General features: G+C 41.8%; 1 protein-coding gene across 1 annotated transcript in view; it reads left to right on the top strand.

The window, feature by feature from the left end:
• CNTNAP4 (contactin associated protein family member 4) overlaps nucleotides 1-25,869 on the top strand; it is a 1,902,933-nt gene that overhangs the window by 468,394 nt on the left and 1,408,670 nt on the right. Inside the window, exon 3 of the mRNA XM_078675664.1 lies at nucleotides 9,801-9,994. Coding sequence (XP_078531790.1) covers nucleotides 9,801-9,994 — 194 coding nt within the window. The remainder of the gene's footprint in view (nucleotides 1-9,800; nucleotides 9,995-25,869) is intronic.

Consider the following 25,869-nt stretch of genomic DNA (forward strand, 5'->3'; position numbering starts at 1 on the left):
TTCACAACGAGTGGTTAACAAAAGTCAAAAGGAAGCCCACAGAGACATATATAACTTAACACCACAGTACAAACAAGCATCACTACAGGGCAGATACCCTCGGTAACTCCTGCAGGAAAGTGGACCACGCCATAACACCAACCATCTTTCTCCGAGCTCAAGAAGAAATGCCTCGGAGAAACGCGCCGTGTTTTTCTTTCTCTCCTCTTCCCATTGGCTGGAATGTAAAATTCCAGCCAATGGGAAGAGGAGAGAATGAACCTAAAAAAACACGCCCCTCAATCCCAAAAACACGGGGCTTAAATGGACAGACGCCCCTCTCCTCCAATGGCTGGCCTCCGTTTAGGAAGCCAGCCAATGGAGAAGAGGGGCGGGTTCAAGCCCCACACTGAAAAACATAAGATCTCGCCGGAGAGACTGCGCAGGTGCAGCCTACGCAGCCCAAGACCTAAAAAGGGATTGAGTTACAGATAAGTCAATTATTAAGATCGGTGATAGCGGCTGTTCATTCTCTAGTTGACCGATTGTCGGTAGGTAAGGTAAATTGGAACGTAGAATATTGAAAAGGATTCATTTTAAATAACCACCAGGAATAACATAGCACAAATCTAATCTGCAAAATATATAGCATAATGATGCATAGGTTGCCTTTTCCTGTCAAATAATTTTGTCAATCCTGTTGCTTAATGTGCTCCTTACATGCAGCTCAAATCCAGCAGTGTGCATATAACTTACTTAGTTTTGGTGAAGGAAATTTTAGAGCACCATTGAAAATGATTTTGTTTTTTCTAGATCCCCATTTCCTAGCAACATTTTGAGACCATTTTTTGTTATTCGGACTCATTCTGTGGTAGCACTGCAAAACATTTGCCAATAGCAGTTGTAATAGAAACTTGACCACTACAGCAAGGTGAAAGCATTTATTTATTTGGACAATATGTCAGTAAATCATGTTGCATTATCACCCTGAACTCAAGAGCTCAAACTATCCCTCTACCTAGAGGAGGCACTTCTTGACCTCCCTTTTCTTTGTCATGTAGCGCATACAAATCTATATTCTTGAAGTAGCCCTCACCTTTCTCCTCCTGTAATGTCTAAATACGTTATTTATTATTATCTATTTTTAGCTTCCTGGTGTACCACAGTGCAGGGTCTAGATGAGTGTAAAGATCCACTTCATGAATGTAAATTCAGCCTGTTTTCCTAGTGAGATAAGATTCATTTTTAAAAACTAAACTTTTGAAATGTGGCCTGCCAATTCCAGCAAATATTCATGTATGGCTCTTAAAAAGGTCTCATGTTAGAGAAGAATCCTCACATTTGGGCCAGTCTAATTCAAATACTGCACATAATAGTATTGGAAAATCCGCTTATAATACTTATTTAAGAAATGTCAATGATAGAAGCTAAGTATGTGTATATTCTGTGTGTGGAGTCATAAACCCATTGTGGGTCTCTATCTTGGTCTCGATCTTGGCCCGGTCCCTGTGCCCAAAACCGTGGTAAAAGACCTGGGAGTCAAACTGGACCATGAGCTTACCCTCACACAACAAACTAATCAAGTGGTGGGCTCATGTTTCCATGTCATTGGGCTTCTCAGGAGAGTATTCCCCCTGCTACCAGATACCACCAGGAGAACGTTGGTCCAGTCACTAGTTTTAAGCAGGCTGGACTACTGCAATGGGTTAATGCTAGCTGCAAACGAGGGCATCTTTGCTAGATTGCAGGTTGTGCAAAACACGGCTGCACGACTGGTTCTGAATGTCCCGCCCCGCACTCCCTCAAAACCATTGTTGGCCAAACTGCACTGGCTTCCAGTTAAGCAGAGGATGATGTTTAAGATCTGCTGCGTCATCCACAAATGCTTGACTGGAATAGGTCCTGGTTACCTCACTGAGAAATGTATCCCTTATGTGCCGTCCAGATTCCTGAGATCAGGAGATCAGGAACTACTATGTGTCCCCAGGGCCATGAAGGCAAGGAAAGGGGGAAGGGCCCTATCGGTAGCGGGTCCAAAGTTGTGGAACCTACTCCCGAAGGAAATTAGAGTATGTAGGGAACATTTCCCTTTTAGGAAAAAACGTAAAACATTCCTCTTCAAATCTCTAATCTGACTGATCTCTTGCCTATTTCATTAAAATGATGACGAGTTTTTTTTTTTTTGTTCTCTGGTTGTGGCCTAAGGCGCGGAGATACTCCTTCGGGAGTCTATTCACAGCGCCATACAAACCTGAAAATAAAAATATGCCAATTTGCACAACTATCATTCCTTATCTCCTGTATTGAATTACTAGATTGTTCAATAGTCAGGTTTCAGTCACTCTCCAGGCTCATGAAGGTATAATCTGTTTCCAAAGGGAGTTTATTCAAGTAGAATCAGAGGCCAGATGTTTTATCCTTGAGTGAATAGGTGGTTCTCTAGACTTGCGGCCAATTTGCAAAGGAACTCATCTATATGTGAGGTAGTAATCCTGTAGTACTACTCTAAGGAGTCTTAAAATGCCTTTGTGAAAGGTCCTCAAAGTACCTAATATTCAAGGAGCAGTCCTGGACAATTAGTACAAATAGAAATGGCTGTGACCTATTTGCATTTTTACTAATATCGAGTACGATATTTCAGGGGCCAGCTCACAGAAGCTGTTATGAGTATGGGAAGTACTACTCCTATAGAACTGCTTCACATACTCGTGCATGACTTTGTGAACTGCCCCCTTGTTTTTTATCATCTATTTGCAGATGTATAATGTTGAACAATCCTCCCTTTATAGTCTTCCTATATCTTGTACATTCAGCATGTGGGGGATTTGTTTTAGAATGACTATTCAACATGTATTATCTTTGTTTCTGCTGCAGTGACATAATTTATTTGATTTATGGCATTGTTTGATTCTTTGAACTCTAATCAAGTACTAAATCTATGCAGATGGCATCTCTGCAAGTCACCCTTTGCTGATGTACAACAAAGAATGTATACAGTTTTGTTTACAGATTAACATAATGTCACATGATTTTTCACAAATTATCAATTTTCATGGGTACAACCATGTGAATTTGCATAGTTATCCTTTGTCTGTTAAAGAAAAATCTTAAAAACTCCAAATCCTAAAAACACTGAACATCTTTTTTTTGTGAGAACAGAGTATCCTTTGACAGCTTAACCTGAAAAGGAAATAAAGTCTTCAGAGAAATGGATTTGAGGTGTGATGTAACAGAAATAAATAGTGAATAAATAGTGTATAAACTCAGAGTACTTTGCATTAAAGGACATACAGATTCAGTAATGAAAATGGAAAAAGTGGTTAAGTAGTTCAGGATAAATATAGTTTATTAAAACAAAAATAATTCCTTGGCAAAAAAGAAATAGATCAAACTTCACTTCATAAATTTCAGAGATAGAAATAGCAAAGATACCAAAACACATGGCCATTTATATCAGTATTTAAACACAGCTGATGGTCAAAAAGCTCACAAGTTATCAATGTGAATCCAAAAACATCCCAAAACAAGCATTCACGAAGCCAACAAGTCTTGCTTTTGCAACATGGTGTTGTTTTTTTTTTGCAAACATTTGCCATAAAAATATAAAGAAGGAATAAAGAAAACATGCCACTGCTTAAATCTTGTGGCCATATGCTTGCAATTAAACATTATATTTAAAAAATCAAAAGTTAATAATATAGTTTTAAACAGTACTGGTGATTCATCGCATTCAGGTGTATATAGAACAGATAAAAAAAAGAATTCTGCTCATCCAAGAAACATATGTCACTTACTGCCACAAATAAAAAAGTACTGTTGGCTTTAAGAAATTTAAACCTGAAGACATAAGGAGTATTTTAGACTTTGGTAAATAGGGACCTATGTTACAAACATGATGAATAGCTTGTCTGCCTTATTGCAAGTGTATTATATCCGATTGTACTTGGAATAAATGGGTCTGGATATCTATGGCAGAGTAAACCAGCTAAAGAACTAAATCTCAGGCTAATAGTTTAAACTCACAGGCATTACTTAAAAATAAAAAGCAAGAAATCTGGAAAAAAAACAAAGTAAAGTATTTGCTCACAAGCTTTGGCACAGAAGTGCACTTCTTTTTAGACAGATAAGCACCCATTATCAGGAAAAAAGACACCACTCAGTGAAGTTGGCTTGCCCATAGCCCAAGAAGTAACACATGAATGGTAGTTGAACAGACCAATGGATGAAGAGGGATGGCCCAAAACTAGAGGGACAGACCCAACAATAACACCATACTTCAAGGGACTGAAGGTAGAGATAGGGGACAAATGCAACTAACACATCAGTGGACACATTCAGATCAATAGTGGCAGTTGGGCAGGCCAAGCATTTTTCTTTCAGATGTTGAAAGTATGTGTTTTAGTCTGCATGCCAAAATGTTTGTCCAACATGATTGAGAAAGATATTTGAGTACTTATAGAAAATGTGTCCTCATTTTAGCTTTATAGAAAAGTAACCATTATTTCTATGAGAAAATTACCCCCTCATTTTGCTAATTTCTAAAGTAAATTATTTAAGTTTTACAGCTTTTAGTCTAAAAAATGGCTGCATGTATTCCACAATTTTGTCATCAATATGGGATGTTAGTGTTCTAGTTGTTCATTAGAAATCTCTGGGAAACTGCAGTTAATTACTAGAGCTTTAACTGACAGGCTAGTGTTGGAAGTGCACAGCTTACTTAGAATAGTTGACTTTATTCTCAAATGATTAAGGAAGAATATGTGAATGTTCTCTCATTTTAGCTTTGGGAGCATCTTCCATAGCCTCTATTAGAAAATCATGACAGAAAACACTTTTCTCTGAAACAATGTTCATCAAATCACAGCAGAGGATCTGCATTTTTCACATGTTAAAATCAACTTTGATTGCACCGCCATTACTAAATTGGTATTGTATCACCACAAAATGATTTATTGTTACTGAAATCTGTTATCACCCTTTATATGTGTTCCTTTGGTGATTCTGTAAACCATGTCTTCAATACAAGATTTCACTACACGCATTTCCTGTAATGGCTGCCACAACATGGTGTCAATGTTGTGGCCACCCAAAGGGAACTCCCACTTGCCCCTTGGGTCAGGGTGTGCTCTCCTTGTCCACGTATACTTTTATAGCTCATTTGAAGGCTCGGGGACCATATCTGCCATGTAAGAGCTACAACAAGATATTATTCAGACTGTGTCTAGCAAATCAGGACTGATTAGTCCCCTTTAAAGTGACCAATCAGAACATATCTGGACACCAACAGCCCAGTTATACCTGTTTTTTTTTACACCTTTCAGGAGCACCCTCAGCACCTCTTTAAATGCAAATTGCTCAATAACAGCTGAACTGATTTTTACAGAAAGAATGTGGATTTGTGGCTAGAGCATCCAACTTTGGAACCTAGAGACTCAGGTTTAAATCCTTACCTTCACGTATTGTGCACAATCATGTAGATTGTCTCTGTACCCTCATGTAGTGTACGGGGATCTGTTGCTTCCCAGCTAGGTTTACACTATATAAATACCAACACAACAAATCACAAAAAGCGCACTTTCATGGTAAAGTTTTAACGTTTTGTCAAATTTGGTCTTAAAATGGCTGAACTAGCTTAGGCAGAAGAAACGTGAATTGTTGGCTCGAGTGTCCAAATTTGGAACCTCGGAACTCAAGTTTGAATCCTTGCCTCAACACTTGGCTCAACTTTGTGTAATTCTAGGCAAATCACTTAATCCCCGTGTGCCTAGAAGAAACAAATGTGAATTGTAATGTAAGACATGTATTTGTGTTATCGCTCCTTGATGTGCACAGTCTTGTATATTGTCTCCCAACCCTCATATAATGTACAGTGGTCTTTTGCTTCCCAGCTAGCTTTGCACTATATAAATACCAATGCATAATACACTTTCTCTGTATAGTTTTAACGTTTTGTCAAATTTGGTGCAATTCCATTCAACCATTTTTTCTGGAGTTGCGACATAAGTTTCTTATGAGAATTAAAAGGGGAAATCATTGTTCGAGACCCACCATTTTTTTTCTTAAACCTACTTGGTAGGTTACCTTGATTGTTAAATATAGTGCCATTTGTACCAGTGGTTTGCTTTGTGAAGTGTGCTTGAACTAACATTTCAAATATAAGTTAAACTGAAGCTCTAGCTCCCATCATCCACTTTGGGTTCTATGGGGTTTGGGAACCAGAAGGCTCATACTGGATGGCCACTATTACACTACATCGGACCTCACCCTCATAACCTGAAAAGAATTGAAAAAACATATAATGGGTCAGTGGTACACCCAAAATATTATAATGAAATAAGTTTTTGGTTTATTGCCTGGGGTCCAAATTCTTATCATGGAGTTCACAAACACCAACAGGCACATCACCCATGATTTTGTCCCAAAGTTCACACACCCAGCAGAAAGTTTGTGATCTATGAAAGTTATAGACCTCTACCGAGAACTCTGCCGTAACTTGTGATCTCTATACAGATTCCAAAAGCCATACCCTTTGTAGACCCCTGCTGATCACCTGTCAAAGTTCCTGAACTTGGCCTTGGGGCTGGATACTTGTGGTTTAGACACAGGACCTGACCAAGGTCATGCCCGGTAGGCTTTGGCTGCATTTTGGGGGCAGACTTGTTGGCCAACCCATGCTGTACATTGGCAAAGGCCTTGCCCATCTGGAATTGGCTGCACATTGTGAGTAGGGTAAAGGTCCATCCTGGCTGTTAGCTTTGAGCAGAATTGTTAGCTTCTTGTGATAGGTTTGTGTAAGGGACTGGCTGTAGGTCCCTCCCTACAGCCAAATCCTGATGTGCATTTCCAAAGAAAGTGAGTAAAAAGGAGTTGGACAGCCACCACTGGTTAGGTGGAGGACCTGGACAAAGGTCAGGTCCAGCAGCCAACCTTTGTTTTACCAGGCCAAAGTTTGTGTGCAGTGGGAGTTGGCTGGCTGTTGCAAATGTCAGGCTCTGTGGGCAACCCCCCCCCACCTATTACCAAAGACCTTGCTCAAGGGGGTTATCCACTTGTTGTGAGTTGAAGAGAGAACTTTGCTGATAACCAAGTTCCAGGGCAAACCCCAATGCCCCTGGCAGATAACTGTCTGACAGAGGGGGTGTCTGCATTGCAGGTAGTCCTTAATGCCTGACTGAAATCCATACTCTTCAGCTGACCCCTGCTGTTCATGACCTAAAGTCTTGTGCAACAGTGTGGGTTGTTTGTTTCAGGTTGGTTCGGTCTGAAGGGCTGGCCACAGCCTATGCAAAATAGAGATGGACCATCTGTTGCTAAGGTAGCACTGTGGGACAAATATTCTATAGTCTTGGTCCGCTACCTCAGCCGTAATGGACAAAACAGCCGTTATAATCATGATACATGCCAAATATAATTTATGGTTTGTGGAGCTAATCTTAAATTGTGAATTTCAGTTGAGTAACGTTGTTTTTTGGTTTCAATTTCTAACAAAGGTAAAAAGGTAACAGGGATGGAGGGAACCTCAGACTTCACTCGTACAAAACATTAGAAATTCATCAATTATAGTTACTAGAGCTAACTATAACTTAGGCCCCTGCAATGCACAGCTTATGACCTCACATATTACATCACTCATGACATGGCCAGTGTTATCACTGATGACACCTCTGATGACATCTCAAATGACATCACTGATGACATCATCCAGTGAGTGTAAGTGTTTTCTAGGAATTTGTGGGGCACATGCATCAAGCCTTTTTGCCTTCGCAAACGGGCCGTTTGCGATAGCAAAACATGCTTTTCAGATGCACCAAATCCCGATTTGGTATTTGGAAGGGCCGTGTTTAGTGTCCTTTCCAACTACTGAATCCTAACAGTATCCACGAATGTTTTGTGACCGTGAATGCGGTCGTACTACATTTGCATATTACTACCTACTCCAAGTGGGTGGTAACCCATTTGCAAATAGGAAGCCCCTTTGTGAATGATTGTAAAAGCATTTTTAAAAGCAGGCAGTGATCCTACGGTCCACAGCCTGGTCTTAAAAAATGAAAAGAAGACTTTTCATTTTACTTTTTGTAAAGCATCTTGTTTTCCTTTAAGGGAAACAGTCTGCTTTTCAAAATAAAAGATTGCCTTATTTAAAAGCAATCATGGACATGGTGATCTGCTGACCTCAGCAGGCCACCATCCCTGTGATTTTTGCAATTCCTAAGGGGTTGTAAATTGCGATCGACCTCATTAATATTAATGAACTAGAGTGATTTGCGACCCCCTAGGAATCGCAATCTGAAACTCTTTGAGTTTCATGCATTGTAAATTGCGATTCTTAGGAATTCACAATTAGGTATTTGCAATTTACAATTTTGATGCATGTACCTCTATGAGTGTTAAACATATATACAAAGCTACTACACAAGTTTAATTAATATACTAGGTGAACCTCTAATTAGTTATACTACTTTTAACTTATAATATGCGAGTGGCTGTGTATATCTGTGCGTGAGTGGATGTCTACATGGCTATATGGGTGTGTGTGAGTGGCTGTATGGGTGTATTAGTGAGTGTGTGAGTTGCTGAGTGGGTGGTTGTGTGAGTGGCTGTATTGGTGAGGGAGTGGGTGCATCATTGGCTGCATGGGTGGGTGAGTGAGTGTGTGAGTGACTGTATGGGTGAGTGAATAGGTATCTGAATCACTTTATGAGTGGCGGGGTGTGTACGAGAGAGTGAGGTGCTCTTTGAGTGTGAGTTTGGTTAAGTGAGTTAATGTGTAAGTGGCTGTATTGGAGAGTATGTGTCTGTCTGAATGGCTGTATGGGTGAGCCAGTGGATGTGTGAGTACTTCTATGGTTGTGTGAATGGGTATGTAAGTGGTTGTGTGGTGGGTGTGTGAGTGTGTGATTGGTTGTGTGGGTGAGTGGTTGACAGTGTTGAGAAGCTGTATGAGTTGCTGTATGGATGACTGACTAGTTGTATGAGTAGCTGTATGGGTGAGTGAGTTATTGTGTGAGTGCTTGTGTGAGTGGCTGTGTGAGTGAGTTGCTCTATGGTTGAATAAGTAGGTGTATGAGTACTTGTATGGGTCATGAGAAAATGACTATTAGAAAGTCTGGGACCAGCCGAAACACGTCAGGACTGACATTGCGCTGTGAATAAATAAACTATTTACTTGCTTACTGAGAGTGTTCACTTCTACTATTTTCGTAGGTGTTGTGAATTTTAAAATACATTTTACATCAGAAAACGCTATTCTTTAGGAAAAATCCATACATCCACATAGAATCTTCTTATATCTAGATTACAAACTCCGGTCACCTACAGCTTGTTTGAACCTGGCTTGAAAATGGAGTGCCGACTGCCGTTGTGTATTTTTATATGAGATATTGTATTTCCCCGCCCCTCTTACTTGAACACTCAAATGTTAAGCCAACACACAAATAATTACGTTATGTAGTGCATGTTTTTTTATTTACATCATATTACAATTTTTGAAAAGTGAAGTTTGTGATAGTTTGCTTGAAAAGACTTGCAGATTACTGCATTGAATGTCATAATACTATAACTCATAGATACTGAGAGAAACCATGAACCCAGTCATGTTATTTGATGAAGTAATGGAGTAATTGCTAACTAGGAAATTAAAGCACTGTAAATTATAACGTAGCCCTCAGCCTTAACTCATTCCCTCCCAAAGAAATACAGGGTTGGGTGTAATTGGCATTGACTCTGCCCCTTTCCTTCCAACCGCTTGTTTCCATTTGTTCTAAAAGAATGAGCATTTCATTGCATTCTGAGTGGATGTTTTTTCTATCTTTCATCTACAGAAGCTGGAGGGTGGTCTCCCCTATTTTCAAATAGGTATCAATGGCTCCAAATTGATCTGGGAGAAAGGACTGAAATCACAGCCATTGCCACCCAAGGGAGGTACGGAAGTTCAGACTGGGTGACAAGCTACCTCTTGATGTTTAGTGACACTGGAAGGAATTGGAAGCAGTATCGTCAAGAAGAAAACATATGGGTAAGTGATACGCTGAATGAGCTAGTGTGTGTTAGAATGTTCAATGGGGACGTTTTTTGCATACTATAGGGCTTAGCACTGACATGTGCAATGTATCATTAGGAATTGGCCTGCTAATTAACACATTTCACGAAAATATTGAGTTTTAAAGTTTGAATCTAGAAATTCATGCATAGGACAGAACAGGTTTTTCATGGTGGAGTGTCCTAGAATATCTAGTGTCACACAAACACTATTTGATCAGTTGAGCTATGGTGTATTTAAGAATTGATCTGGCCATTGCTTGTGTTTCCAGTTTACATTTCATCATATCATCTGTATGTGCCAATTCAAGGATCAAAGTAGTACACTGTGAGATACCTTCTATCAGTCAAGATTGGCAGATATGTCCTGAAAGCAAAAACACTCATACTATGGGTTCAATGCCATTTGCATTTTTAAACATAAACCTTTATGGAATAAACCACCATTTCAAGAAAAAGATCTTCAATAAAAGGGACTGTATGAAGTAGAATTCTTTTTGAGGAGTTCAACTCCTGAGTAGTTGGTTTCTCTGGTATCTTTGCTTAGAACACTTTTATCTATTGTCACACAAATGCTATTCTTGGAGATACATTTTTAGATTTGAGTTTATTATGAGAATCGGTGATTGACCTTTTGTCAATATCTTTTATGGGATTACTCAATTATTGCTTTAAGTATTTTCTATCTATCCTTCTGCCAGTATTTGTAGACACACACATATTTACAATTCCTCATGGATGTAGTATAGTCGAATGTTTCCATCTACACCCCTCCAATATAGATAGGAGACTTCTATTCATTCTAATATTTTAATATATGTGGCTACATTGCACCGAAAAAACTATTTCTTAGATTGTAACAAAACAACTATTTAAACCTCATGCAATCATAATGAAGAATCAATTGTTATGTTGACATACAGAGCATGCATATTCCAAAGGAACAAAGGCAGCCAAAGCAGTAATTCAGAAAATAGCCATTGAACAGACTTCCATTTCGGACAGGATGGCTGCGCACGAGTGTGGTTGCCGACTGTCAACATAGCTTGATTTAAGAAGTAAGTTTATGGCACTTGAAGAAGGCTTCAGATTACCTACCTAATGTCAAACAGTTGGCTGGTAATTATTGCATCTGCTCATTGATTACTTGTAAGTAATGCTTTTTTGTCACATAGGTGAACAATGACAATATATCACGTGTTGTAGTCTTGCATTGAACTAAAATCTTTGCTAAAATCAATCGGCACAGTGTCTGACTATGAAACACCGCTTTAATCGAAAGGCTTATCTATTTGATGCTTTTTGTGTTGTGAGTAGTTGAGTTGTGTGATCCATTGTAAGGAGAGACCGTTTGTGAAAGATTAATGCTTTGAGACTGATTTATCAACTTTCCGCACAGGTGGAAAGTCATAGAACGTGATGCAAACTGATGTAAATTGTTGATTCAAAAAGCACCAGGCACTACCTATTTACATCAAGGGGGCTTCCCATGAGTGGTACTTGGGGATACCCATGCTATCACCTATGGTTTTAGATACAATGACAGGCTATTGCATAAACAAAATACACCGTTTTGAGGCAGGCGCTAACAAGGTGAAGCGTTTCTATTTCTTCTAACTTTTCAATCATTGCATGTGTGTTGCACTGATCAGCAACACATACAATGTAGGAATAGTTTAAAAGTAAGTCTAAGCACAATATTTTGTACTTGAATTGTACCCTTCCAACACAAAAATGTATTCTAGACATCACATGTATATTTTAACACTGTAGTATGGTGCTAGGCAGCTTGAAAGAGCACCAGGCTGGACAACAAAGCATCAACGCCATATCATAGTAAATATGGCAGTGCCCTGCTCTCCCCTTCTAACAGAACACTGTGCAGTAACTTTGTGTGGTATATTGAGTTATTAATTAGTAAATCTCTCCCTTATGTTTCTGATCTTAGAGCACTGTCCCGGAATGTATATGACTCATCTTCTTCACTTGTTCCAGCACTCAGAACCTGACACAGTAATAAGTATCGGTACTACTGGCATCCAAACTCATGGGGTAATATGGAATTGATCTGGAAGTGAAAAAGATGGGGTAATGCGTGCTTCAAGCTTTTGCTAATAAAGCACTAGGTTTGTGTCCCCCTAAGTAATAATATTCCTCTCTTGTAGCTTTGACTTTAGGAGGCAGGCACACAGAGACAATTAAAGACATGGGCAAAGTGAGTAATTGCCTAGGACCCACCTTCCAAGGTGCCCCCTGAGAAAGTTAACCTTATTTCTATTTCACCTATTTGCCTATCGTACCCACCCTTTCTCTTCTCTTCCTAGCTCTACCTCTGATGCTTTCTTTCTCTGCCCAATGCCATCTTGAGGATTTTTGATCCCTCAAGGTTTTGTGTGACTCATTTCATAAAGCTTTATTCGGAACATTAAAAAACATGTCCATAAAAGCACATACAGTTGCAGAAACAAACATTTCATTAAAAGAAAACACATAATACATATATTATCCTGAGGGGGGTGGAATAAATATATAAAAAGGTTAAAAATACATACTTTTCCTGGCGCTAATTGCTTTAAGCAAAAATGTAGCAGTAAAAAAGCAAATGTCCGGGTGGTGTAAATTAAAAAGCAGTTTCATAGAGTCCACAATTGTTCTCACTCCAAATCTTTTCAACATCGGCTTTAGGAAGAGTTTCCGTAATTCACTATACAGTTCGCATGATAAAAGAAAGTGCTTCGTGCTCTGTTCTGTTTTATTATCACATGCGCAGGGTCCATTAGGGCGCAATTTAATATTAGTACACGCAACAAGATAATGTACTGTTCCCATCCTCATTCTGGTTAGTACAAACTGATGCGAAATTCTAGTTACATGTGACAAATACAGATGAAATCCGGTAAAATCATTCATGCTATTGTACAGTATACATGTAGATAATTTAGAATCCTTCAAAAATTGCCTTTCATTGCAATAGTTCAGAAAAGTTATTTTCATATTTAATTTGGAGATATCCAAGATACTGTATGGATCATTGATCACATTAAGCCTAAAAACCTTTTGGGAACATTCAATAATGTATTTAATCCAAGGGATCTTTAAATGCTGATCTAAGGAAAGGCAATCCTCAATAATAGCTCTGTTCAATGAGATAGAGCGCCATAATAATAAGGGTCTTAACATGATCATATCACCTAGTGTTTGAATCCCCAGTTCCTTATGGACCAAGGTGTTGGAGGTAGATTTGGGTAAACATAGGAGCCTTTTCAGGAAATTGTTCTCCTCCACCTGAAGGCTCCCCGCTGGTGACACACCCCAAACACCAGCCCCATAAAGGGCTGCAGAAAGACATCTGGCTTGATAGATTTTTAGCATGTCTTTAATTCGTCTACTCCCCAACTTTTTGGCAAAAACAAAGACCTCATTAGCACTCCTAATCATCTTTGTTTTAACAACTTTGTGTTCAGTATCCCAGCTACCGTTTTTTGAAAAAGTAATTCCCAAATAACAGAAATTTTCAACTGTTTGGACCGGTTCACCATCAATAAAATAATGGGATTTGCTTTTCGTTTTAGCTCGTCCAGGCCCACACTCCATCACATATGTTTTTGATTTATTAATCACCAGTTTCCTATTTTTGATGAACTGCACAAAGCAGTCCATCAAACGTTGAAGACCCAGGGGAGTCCTGGACAGTAGCACGGCGTCATCCGCATAGAGTAACACAGGGATATTTAAATTGTTAACTCTAGGGGCATCCGCCGTGACTGTCTGCAGGACAGAATCTACCTCGTTTATGAAGAGGGTAAAAAGCAGGGGTGCTAGAACACACCCCTGTCTAATTCCCCTCCCGATCCTGAACTTGGTCGTACTCTCCCCATTAGATCCATATCGAACACTGGTGCTGAGCTTTTCGTACAGGCGGGCCAGGAAATATATTATACCTTCAGGAGCCCCCATTTCTAACAGTTTGGTCCATAATATAGCATGGTCTACCAAATCAAAAGCGCTGCTTAGATCAGCAAAACATAAATAAAGCGACCCTTTTTTGGCCTGTGTATATTTCCCTACCAGGAGCTCTAGATTCAGACACTGCTCAATGGTGCCACGTCCTTTTCTGAATCCATACTGGCAGTTAGTTAAGATCTCATTGGTTTCTGCCCATTCCTCTAGTCTTACTAAAAGGACCCGACTCATAATTTTGACAGATGAGTCCAGTAAGGATATTGGTCGATAATTTTTGGCGTCACCTCGGTCACCTTTCTTATAAATAGGGACGATTATTGATTCTTCCCAGGTAGACGGTATTTTACAGCAAATAGCTGCATTGAAGGTTTTAGCCAACAATGGGCCCCAAATCTCCGGAGCGGTCTTATACACGTCTATGGGCACGCCATCAGGTCCCTGGGCCTTCCCTCCTTTACTGGCTCTTATGCTAACCATAACCTCCTCTATGGAGATATTCAAGGCTATGATCGGCCACCCTTCTCCATTGGAAACCGGTCTATTACTCGAGTCAAAAATAATGGAAAAATGTTGGATCCAAGATTCCATACTCACATTTGATGTGAGTTCTGGTACCCTTTCATCTTTTAGGAATGGGCTATTTACCGTAGACCAAAACAGAGTACAGTTCTTCATAACTGCTGCTTGTGTAAGGTTGTCCCACGCTTCCTGCTGTAATTCAGTTTTTCTGCGTTTAAGGATCAAATTATAATCCTGCCTAAGTTGGATCACCAGATCCTTATCTCTTGGTTTAACTGCTAAAGACACTTTAAGATCCCTCCGGGCAATAGAGCAAGCATGATCAAACCATCCTCTTTTATATTTACTCTTGTGCCCAACCTCTTTGGTAAACTTCTTATTGATGGTTGAATTAATTCTAGCGAAGTGGTCAATACTAGCGGCCGAGGTTTCATCCTGTTCTAAAATTGCCGTGATTTCCATCAGACAACTAGAAATAATGGAATCAGATGTTATATCCGCTTTGTCTCCCTTCCACCTCAACCTATACCCATTCTGCCTATGGGGTTCAATATTAACGATACTACCCTGTTCACGTATACGGACATCATTCCATATGTTACTTCGGTAGTTAAACAGTTATGATCACTTAACATAACATCAACCACCTTGGGCACTGAACATAACGGGATAAGTGTTGAAGACATGCATATAAAATCAATAATAGTATTAGCGCCCCTTCCTTTAAAAGTCGGTATAGTTTCACCTACATCGTTTGTAGCGTTTTCCATAATTTCCATATCATAATCAATCAGAAAGTTATTCAGGGTCTCTCCATAAGGGTGATGGGGGAAGTGGACGTCAGCATCCCCCAAGCGGTTGTACACACCGCATAACTTCTGAGATGATAATGGACATACTGAGACATTAAAATCCCCCACGAAAATAAATTCAAAAACTCCATTAAAATTTTTAACACAAATATTCAATGCCCTGTCTAATTCATTAATTGCAACATGTCTAGTGCCATCAAATATATTATTGTACAAATTTATCAAAAGTATATTTCTACCTGCTTCTTGTGTTAGCCATAAAATTTGTGAATGAGCCCCCACTTTTATATACTTTTTCACCAGGATAGGTAATTTGACTGAAATCAACATCAACAACCCTCCTTTAGCTCTACCATGAGTTGAAGCCAATGCAGGAAGTTCGTAGGATACGAAACCATCAATGCCATTAAAGTTTTTACACCACGTTTCCTGAAGGCAAAGAATATCAAATAAGTTCACAAAATCTTTCCATCCTAGCATATCTTCCTTGCCCACTAAGCCTGCAATATTCCAGCTGGCAATATAACAAGTTACACTATCACTCTCATGGCTGACAATAGGCGGTTCATCTCTATGTATGGGCATTGTATTTTCTGTGTTAAAAAGCTCTATGTTATACATTGATTTTGAGACTTCTTCCCCTATCAGCATACAGTCTACAATCACATTATCCTCCAATTCATTTACAGATATAATTTCTTCTCCATAATTGGTACTATTTGCATCACCCCGAGAAAAATCAATCTCATGTCAATCATTTTGATCTAAAAAACTCAATGATTGATACCTGTTCTGGATAGGGACTTGATAGATCATCTCACTAACAGGCAAAGAGGTACTACCATAGGTTATAAATGGGTTGGGGGTATGTGTTATGAATTTATTCCCGCCTGTCACAGAGTTCGCTGTATACATCGGCGGGGTAAATGTACCATCCTGAAAACCAGGACAGACATTGGACAACACTGATCTATTTATAAAAGATGGATATGTAAAATTGCTCGTAACACCCTCTCCACAATTAACAGACTGCGGCCTGCTAAGGTGATTGTAGAAATAGCCCAGTGGTCTGGCAACTACATCTGTCTCTGCCTGCGTGATTGAGGCTGCTCTAAGCAAAACAGTCGCAACATGTTGCGGGTGCTTAAAATTAATAATCACACAGTCACCCCCACATGTCTTTTTGGTGTTACCAATCCAGTTGACTCTTCTGATAGAGATAATTTGATCAGAATAGCCAACTGGATAACCACAGTGGCGGTTTAGCCAGGAGATTGTTTTATTCCTTAAAGATTCCGCTGACTCCTGAGTAGTAGGGACGTGGGTTATGATCGGGACATTAGTTAAGACCACGACATAGGGTACACAATCGGGTGGGAGATCTACACTTGTTCCAGCACTCAGAACCTGACACAGTAATAAGTATCGGTACTACTGGCATCCAAACTCATGGGATAATATGGAATTGATCTGGAAGTGAAAAAGATGGGGTAATGCGTGCTTCAAGCGTTTGCTAATAAAGCACTAGGTTTGTGTCCCCCTAAGTAATAATATTCCTCTCTTGTAGCTTTGACTTTAGGAGGCAGGCACACAGAGACAATTAAAGACATGGGCAAAGTGAGTAATTGCCTAGGACCCACCTTCCAAGGTGCCCCCTGAGAAAGTTAACCTTATTTCTATTTCACCTATTTGCCTATCGTACCCACCCTTTCTCTTCTCTTCCTAGCTCTACCTCTGATGCTTTCTTTCTCTGCCCAATGCCATCTTGAGGATTTTTGATCCCTCAAGGTTTTGTGTGACTCTTTTACTGAAAGTGCAGCCTTTGATTAAATTTGTTCGGCATCATGAAGACCTGAATTACTACAAAATTGGCAATAAAATTCAAAGTTGTTCTAAATAGTGGCCCTATTGTGCCTTCCCAGTAAGCTCCAAGATAACACTGCAGTTACAGCTAAGAAAATTAATATGAAAGAAATAGGGCATCACTTCCACATACCTCTCTTTACGTCCCAGCTTTCAAATACTGCTTAAAATGTTCTTTCTTGTGAGTAGATAGAGAAAAGTTACTGTTAGCAGTTCCATTTATGTTGCTCCAAAATTAATACCCTCCAGTCCCTCAAAGTGGAGGACTCAGCCAATGGAATCCTTTTGTGATCTCACATCGCTTGTAGAAGCTTGAAACTTCTAAAGGTCCTTGATGTTGGTCAAGCAAAAAGTTGATATAACATACCATTAACATGTATGTTAGACCGTGCATCTTTTCCCCAGACTTTTTACTTTCTGACCTCCTGTTTTATGTCGTTTTTGCTGGCTTTAGGACTCACTGCTGACCAGTGCTGAAGTGCATGTCCTCATATTTAAAATGTGATGACAATTAGTGTATCCATGATTGGTACATTTGGTACATATAGTGTATTATGGAATTCAATAATACACTATACTGGCTTATAAATTAATTTATACGCCAATATAGTGTATTATTGAATTTTGTATATATTTCTCTGTTATTGTCTTACTGGATTTTGTTTGTACACTTTGAGATGTCAAATATTCATTGTTTGATTATTCAGACCCTTACATACCAAGTACCCTCTGGGTATATACAGTTGTACTGGCTGTATTTGATATTGTTATAACACATATCAGGTCTGTTTTTGATATTGTCATAACACACATCAGGTCTGGACTTGATTGTTTGTTTCTAGTGTAGTTATTGTATATAATATGTCTATTATTCAGCATAATGTTTTCTTATAGTTAGTTTAATATTTCTGTATAAATAAAATTATTTTTTTACTGTGACAATTAGTACATTGAGTGAAGGTTACCACTTTAGCTTTATGGTCTTATTTCTGTTTGATACCAATTCGTTGCCTAGGAATTTCCTTTGTGAACAATTGCATTTTCCCTGTCCTAGATACAAATATTAGTAGCAGGGGGTCCTCATGTTTACATTGACTTAAGAGGTCCCTGCCACCCAACAGCACTCTTACAGAAGGTCCTGAACAGAGTGAGTAGATAAGTCTCCCACAAACCTGACATCGCATTTTATGTGTAATGACTTTGCAAGCCATGATTCGTGCTGACCCATGGAGTAAGTCTGTTCCCATTTCACGCCATGAATTGCTGTCATTTCCAAAGCGTAACTGTAAAGAACCTACTGAGAGCACAAGGGATCTTTCAGCATTGTTCATTCTTGAAGTATTCGTAACTTGAGACATTTTTATTGGATTCTAATTGTTTTTATCTTGTTTTGAAGATGAAAAGAGATACTATTTTCATACCTCATTGTGGAGTCTTTTTTGTGGTGTTTTCACTGTGTTACTGTATCCCCATGGTCACAACTGCTTTACACATTGCCTCTTATTTTAAGCATGACCACTCTGTGTCAAGCGACCGGAGGAAGAGCACCCTAACTAGAATTGTGGTCCCTACTTGGACAATGTGCATACCTCTGCCAACTAGGAGATCCAATTCCTAATAATGTAGACACAAACCCACATTTTAAAGGTTCATATTTATGTAATCATCATTGCACTTGTTTGTGTAAAGGCAATTCATAAAACTCATGATAAGTCAAGAGTTATATTTTTAAAGGCTTCCTTTAGTTGTGACCTTAACAGAACAGTCATACCTTGAGTCCAAATGTTATGTAGGCATTATTAGAAAAGGAATAAATTGCACTTTGTCATTGGATAACTAAGTATTCCTTGCCATGTGGCGACAGGGAAAACCTGGATTTATTTCAAAGGCAAAATAAAGTTTCCCTGTATTTTCAGCATGGGAAGAAAAGGAATAATAGTATCCCTCCACCTCCTGTTGGGCACGCATAGTGAGGATGTCTGACTACTTGGGCCTACTTGCTTCTGACTTTTGGACATATGCTGGGTTCAGGAGGTAACTGCATGTTCTTCAGGATTCACAGTGTATCCCCCGCCAACAGCTCGGTACATACTTTCCTTCCATCTTACTTGTCCACAGTGCAAGTCATAACCTGTGCCCTGCAGGTGCTTGAACCCCAACCCGAGAAAGCTTTCACAAGTTACTGCCACTAGTGGGGAACAGGGCCTCATAAGATAAAGACATGTTTTAGTGCTCTTGAGGTGCCCTTGAAAATCTCAGCCTTGGAGTTTGCATCCTGGCATAGCAGCAATTCTATTATTTCGACTGTATATGACACAGGTGCCCAGTCTTTGGTGTGTCTCTTGCATTACTCTCTCTCGGGCATAGGAGCCCACATTGCTTACATGTCCGTCCCAACCTTCATCAGTGCTGCTTCTCCACCTTCATTCTTTCATTTTCCACACAATTTTTGAAATCAATAGTTTATGCTCATTGTCATTTTGGTGACACCTACTTGGTTTTCTGTTATCTCTTGTGCCTTACACCTGCCTCTACTGTCTCATAACTCCAGGTTTCTTTCTATGCAACTTTTGGCTGTGCTTTCTTTTTCTGTGCGTGTTCTTTGCTTTAGCACACTCAACAAATACCAAATACTGTGGTATTGCACATTGTCTTACAACCTGCTAAATGTATTCCAGAGTTGCCCTTCTATATAATACATTTCACTTCATATATGTGCCCTCTCTTGTGCCACTTTCCAACCAGTGTCATCTCATTTCCTGTGTATCTCAGAACCCATTTTTCTTCTCTTCCTAACTTCAATTTCCCCAATGTGCCCCATTCTTTGTTTGTGCCAAATACATTTGCCCGCTTCCTTCTAGCTTCAGTCTTTCTACAGTGCTACCTTCATTCTCATTTGATATGCTTTGTCTTCTCCCCCCTTCTGCTGTGCATCCTCTACCCCTGTTAAGTTTTTCACTGCCCACACTCTGCAGTGCTCTCTCTGCTCCCTTATGTTACGTTCATTCTGTACCAATGTTTCTCTCTGCTATCTTTGTTGCCTTGCTTATGCAAAATCACCAGCCAAAAAACCCTCTTAGCAGGGGTCTAGTCTTAGTCTAAAGCAATGCTCTCTCTCCCTGCCTCCTATACTATGCAATGAAAAAAGAAAAAGCTATATTATTTACATATAGTTAGGAGTATGGCTTCAATATCTCCATTCCACCAGGCTCCATCTCAACACACTGACTTGGCGTCACTCATCACATCCTTTCCAAAAAATATTAAACATGATTCCTGCGCCAAGCTAAAAACTAGCCATGGTGGTAATTAAAGCTAAGCTGATCTAACATTACCCATTAGCTTGTGGGTCAGAAAGCCTTCGCAGGAAAGCTCAGCTCATTCCTGAACAACTCTCAATACAAGGCTTTCCATCTCATGTTTCATTTTTCTTAACACACCTCTCCTGCCTAAATCCTTATCGATTCGGATTACAGGATGAAGAGAAAGTACAAGAACGGGACATTATAAAATACCTGTGATCATTAAGAGAGGATAGACAGGACGCACTAAGATCTCTGATCTGGAATGAGACTCAACAAGGCAGCAAAATGAACAACTGGGCTTACACACCAGGTGCGAGACCCTAGAACATATCTAGGACTCAAACTTACCCCGCCATGCCGTTAAGCTGGCTGTGAACAAAAAAATAACAAGCATTTAAAATGCAATAGGTCTCGCCCTTGATTAAGTTAAAGCCATTTGCTTTGCTAATGGTATTGTATAGCAAAGCAAATGGCTTTAACTTAAAGAAAGGTGAGACCTAATGTTAGTCAGTGTCAGTCAGTGTCAGTTAGTCAGTGTCAGTCAGTGTTAGTCACTCAGTGTCAGTCAATCAGTGTCAGTCATTCAGTGTCAGTCAGTCAGTGTCAGTCAGTGTCAGTCAATCAGTGCCAGTCAGTCAGTATCAGTCAGTGTCAGTCAGTCAGTGTCAGTCAGTCAGTTTCAGTCAGTGTCAGTAAGTTTCAGTCAGTGTCAGTCAGTGTCAGTCAGTCAGTGTCAGTCAGTCAGTCAGTGTCAGTCAGTCAGTGTTAGTCACTCAGTGTCAGTCAATCAGTGTCAGTCATTCAGTGTCAGTCAGTCAGTGTCAGTCAGTCAGTGCCAGTCAGTCAGTATCAGTCAGTGTCAGTCAGTCAGTGTTAGTCAGTCAGTTTCAGTCAGTGTCAGTAAGTTTCAGTCAGTGTCAGTCAGTGTCAGTCAGTCAGTGTAAGTCAGTGTCAGTCAGTCAGTGTCAGTCAGTCAGTCAGTGTCAGTCACTGTCAGTCAGTCATTGTCAGTCAATCAGTCAGTGTCAATCAGGCAGTGTCAGTCAGTCAGTTTCAGTCAGTGTCAGTAAGTTTCAGTCAGTGTCAGTCAATGTCAGTCAGTCAGTGTCAGTCAGTCAGTGTCAGTCAGTCAGTGCCAGTCAGTCAGTCAGTGTCAGTCAGTGTCAGTCAGTCATTGTCAGTCAATCAGTCAGTGTCAATCAGTCATTGTCAGTCCATCAGTCAGTGTCAGTCAGTCATTGTCAGTCAGTGTCAGTCAGTCATTGTCAGTCAATCAGTGTCAGTCAGTCAGTATCAGCTAGAGAAGCTCTGCTGACCTGGTTCTCTGGCTCTAAAGCAGTTCTGCTTTATAGAAAAAATAAGGCCATTTGGTGGGAGGTCATTTGCTTCCTGGAGATGCTAGGGAGAGAAAGGGGGCTGGGGAGATAAGCTGGACTTCAAAGGCAGCAGGACAGATGCCACAGGACACAGGCCAGCTCCTACTGGTTTGATCCCCGGCCAGATGGGAGACCCTCTAATTAGATTAGGAGAGGGGCTGGAAGGGGAGTGAAGTCATATGTAAGCCAAATCTATAGTTTGGTTTACACAGACAAAAACTCCAATGAGATAATTTCTCCATTTTGATTTTTGAAGAACAATGCATTTTGGGTTGAAAATGTACAGTGGTCATAGCAGAGGGAAATAACTTTACCCCTATTGACTGGGGTGCCCTCCCTCTTGCTAGCCCATAATGGAGGATAAATATGTCAAAGCTGCAGGAGCTCCTCAGAAAACTGCCTGGAAGAAAGCAAGAAGGACTGAATGAATGAATTAATTAATTTTATTGTTACAATCAATTAAAATTGTTACAATGAATTGAAAATAAGTCAATTAGTTAAAATTATTACAAGGACCAGGGAAAACGTAATCATGCCATATCTTTTAACCAATCTATAGTACAGGGAAAAAAGCAGTTAAACAAATGTACATTCACTATTTTAAAAACTGTTTTAAAGCTCTAGTTCTTGACTGAGTCTTTACTTATACGTTTTTTTAAATGGTGTGCAAATTTCACTAATCTAGCCAGTACCATTGGAATCTCCAAATTAAAGAGAAATGTCATTGCAGCTGTGTAGGTACAAGTCCCGTATTTTAACCCTTTAAGTGCTGCCGTCGGCCAACGGTCGTCACGGGCACTACCTCCCCAGTGCTGCGTGCGACCGCTGGACGTCCAGTTCAGCACTGGATAATGGACAGCGCAGCACTGGGGAGGTATGTTTACGAAGCTCCTAAGGTGTTAAAAACAGAGGTTTCAATAACAAATATTTATGACTTGTATTGGCAGTACCATGAGTCTGACTGACAGGATTTACATTAAAATTGTTTTATTCAAGGCTGAGTCAAGGTATGGCTCTCTCAGTTTATCCTGAAAGGAATTAACTAAGAGCCCAATATTGCTCTTAGAGGTCTTTATTACCTTCATGTCATCTTTTTTAGATAATAGTCTAACTTGTTTCTTCAAAATAGATTTTAAAAGTCCTGATTGGTAGATAAAATCCTGCCAGTTGAACAGGTCAAGGTGAAGTTTAATGCAGGCAGTAAGAAGGCTGCTGGCCCAGGAATGTTTGCCTTTAGTAAAAATGTCCTTTAAAATTGCTTTCAATCAATCAATCAAAGCATTTATATAGCGCGCTACTCACCCGGTGGGTCTCATGGCGCTTGGGGAGGGGGGGTCCGCTACTGCTCGAACAGCCAGGTCTTGAGCTGCTTCCTGAAGGCGAGGTGATCTTGGGTCAGGCAGAGGTGGGTCGGGAGGGAATTCCACGTCTTGGCGGCCAGGTAGGAGAAGGACCTTCCTCCTGTGGTGGCTCTTCGTATGCGCGGGACGGCGGCGAGGGCATGGTTGGCTGATCGAAGATGGCGTGTGGGGGTGTAGAAGTTGAGGCGGTTGTTGAGGTATCTTGGGCCTTGGTCGTGTAGGGCTTTGTGTGCGTGGGTGAGGAGTCGGAACGTGATTCTCTTGTTGACCGGGAGCCAGTGCAGGTCTCTCAGGTGTCCGGAGATGTGGCTGTGACGGGGGATGTCCAGGATGAGTCTTGCTGAGGCATTCTGGATTCGCTGGAGTCTCTTCTGGAGTTTGGCAGTGGTTCCGGCGTAGAGGGCGTTGCCGTAGTCCAGTCAGCTGGTGACGAGGGCCTGGGTGACCGTCTTCCTGGTCTCGGTGGGGATCCACCGGAAGATCTTACGTAGCATGCGCAGGATGTTGAAGCATGACGAGGAGACGGCGTTGACTTGTCTGGTCATGGAGAGGGAGGAGTCCAGGATGAAGCCCAGGTTGCGTACATGGTCTGTTGGTTTGGGTGCGCTGCCCAGGGCAGGGGGCCACCAGGAGTCATCCCAGGCGGAGGGCGAGGATCCCAGGATGAGGACTTCCGTCTTGTCTGAGTTCAGTTTCAGGTGGCTGTTCATCATCCACTCGGCTACGTCTTTCATCCCTTCGTGTAGGTTGGCTCTGGCGGTGGCGGGGTTGTTGGTGAGGGAGAGGATCAGCTGGGTGTCGTCGGCGCAAGAGATGATGTTCAGGTTGTGTTGGCGTGCGATGGCCGCAAGGGGGCTCATGTAGACATTGAAGAGGGTGGGGCTGAGCGAGGAGCCTTGAGGGACGCCGCAGATGACTTTGGTGGCTTCTGATCTGAACGGGGGGAGGCGAACTCTCTGAGTCCTTCCGGCGAGGAAGGAGATGATCCATTCTAGTGCCTTCTCTTGGATTCCGACGTTGCTGAGGCGCTGCACTAGGGTGCGGTGGCAGACAGTGTCGAATGCCGCTGAGAGGTCCAGGAGGATGAGGGCCGCTGTTTCTCCATTGTCGAGCAGGGCTCGGATGTCATCAGTGGCTGCGATGAGGGCGGTCTCGGTGCTGTGGTTGGCCCGGAAGCCAGACTGTGAGCGGTCGAGGGAACCATTCGCCTCGAGGAAGTCGGTCAGCTGCTTGTTGACGGTCTTCTCGATGACTTTGGCCGGGAACGGGAGGAGTGAGATGGGGCGGTAGTTTTTGAGTTCGGTGGGGTCCGCTGATGGTTTCTTCAGTAGGGTTCGGCATGCTTCCAGCTCTCCGGGAAGGTAGCGGTGTCGAAGGAGGTATTGATGATGTCCCGCAAGTGTGGCGCGATGACGGATTCGGCTTTGTTGAAGACGTGGTGAGGGCAGGGGTCGGTAGGAGATCCGGAGTGGATGGAGTTCATAGTGCGTCGAGTTTCCTCGGTGTTGATCGGGGTCCAGGCGTGGAGGGTGGTGGTGGGGGGTGCAGGTGCTGTCGTGGGGTGCGTTGGCTGTGTGCTGAAGCTGTTGTGTATGTCCGTGATCTTGTTGTGGAAGTAGGAGGCGAGGGAGTTGCAGAGATCTTGTGAAGGGGTGATGTCGTTGTTTCCAGCGCTGGGGTTGGAGAGCTCTTTGACGATGTTGAAGAGTTCCTTGCTGTTGTGGGCGTTGTTGTCCAGTCGTTCCTTGAATGCGGATTTCTTGGTGGTGTGGATCAGTTGGTGGTGTTTTCGAGTGGCGAGCTTGAGGGTGGTCATGTTGTCTGGTGTTGGGTCTCTGCGCCAGGCTCTCTCGAGGGCTCTGCAGTTCTTCTTGGAGCTCTTGAGTTCGTCGGTGAACAATGGCGCTTTCTTACTGCCGGGTCTGCTGGGCGGGGTCCTCAGTGGGGCGAGGTCGTCTGCACAGTTGCTGATCCACTTCATGAGGTTGTTGGCGGCCTGGCTGGGGTTAGCTGAGCTGGCGGGGGGCTCCTGGCTCAGGGATGCGGCGAGCTGGTCGGCTGTGATCTTTTTCCAGCTTCTGCGTGCAACCTGTTGCTGGTGGTGGTGGATCGTGTTCTTTCTGTAGCTGAAGTGGACGCAGCTGTGGTCCGTCCAGTGGAGTCCGGTGGTATGGCTGAAGGTGATGTCCTTGCTGGAGGAGAAGACGGGGTCGAGTGTGTGTCCGGCGTTGTGGGTGGGGGTGGTCACCAGCTGCTTGAGACCGAGGGTGGCGAGGTTGTCCAGCAGGCTGGCGGTGTTGCGGTCGTTGTTGTTCTCCAGGTGGAAGTTGAGGTCCCCGAGGAGGATGTAATCAGCGGACGGGAGGGCGTGCGGGCTGATGAAGTCGGCGATGTCTTCGCTGAATTGTGTGCATGGTCCCGGGGGTCTGTAGATGAGGGTGCCTCTGAGGGTGGTCTTGGGGTCGGTGTGGATCCGGAAGTGCAGGTGTTCTGCGGTTGTGAGGGTGTCGTCGGAGTTGGTCGTGATGCGAATGGTGTTCCTGTGGACGATGGCGATGCCTCCTCCGGTCTGGTTGACGCGGTCCCTCCGGGTGATCTTAACCGTCTGGGATGGCGATGGCGATGTCGGGCGTTGAGGAGGCGTTCATCCAGG

Source organism: Lissotriton helveticus, chromosome 2_1, assembly GCF_964261635.1.
Source record: "Lissotriton helveticus chromosome 2_1, aLisHel1.1, whole genome shotgun sequence".
Classification (NCBI taxonomy): Eukaryota; Metazoa; Chordata; class Amphibia; order Caudata; family Salamandridae; genus Lissotriton; species Lissotriton helveticus.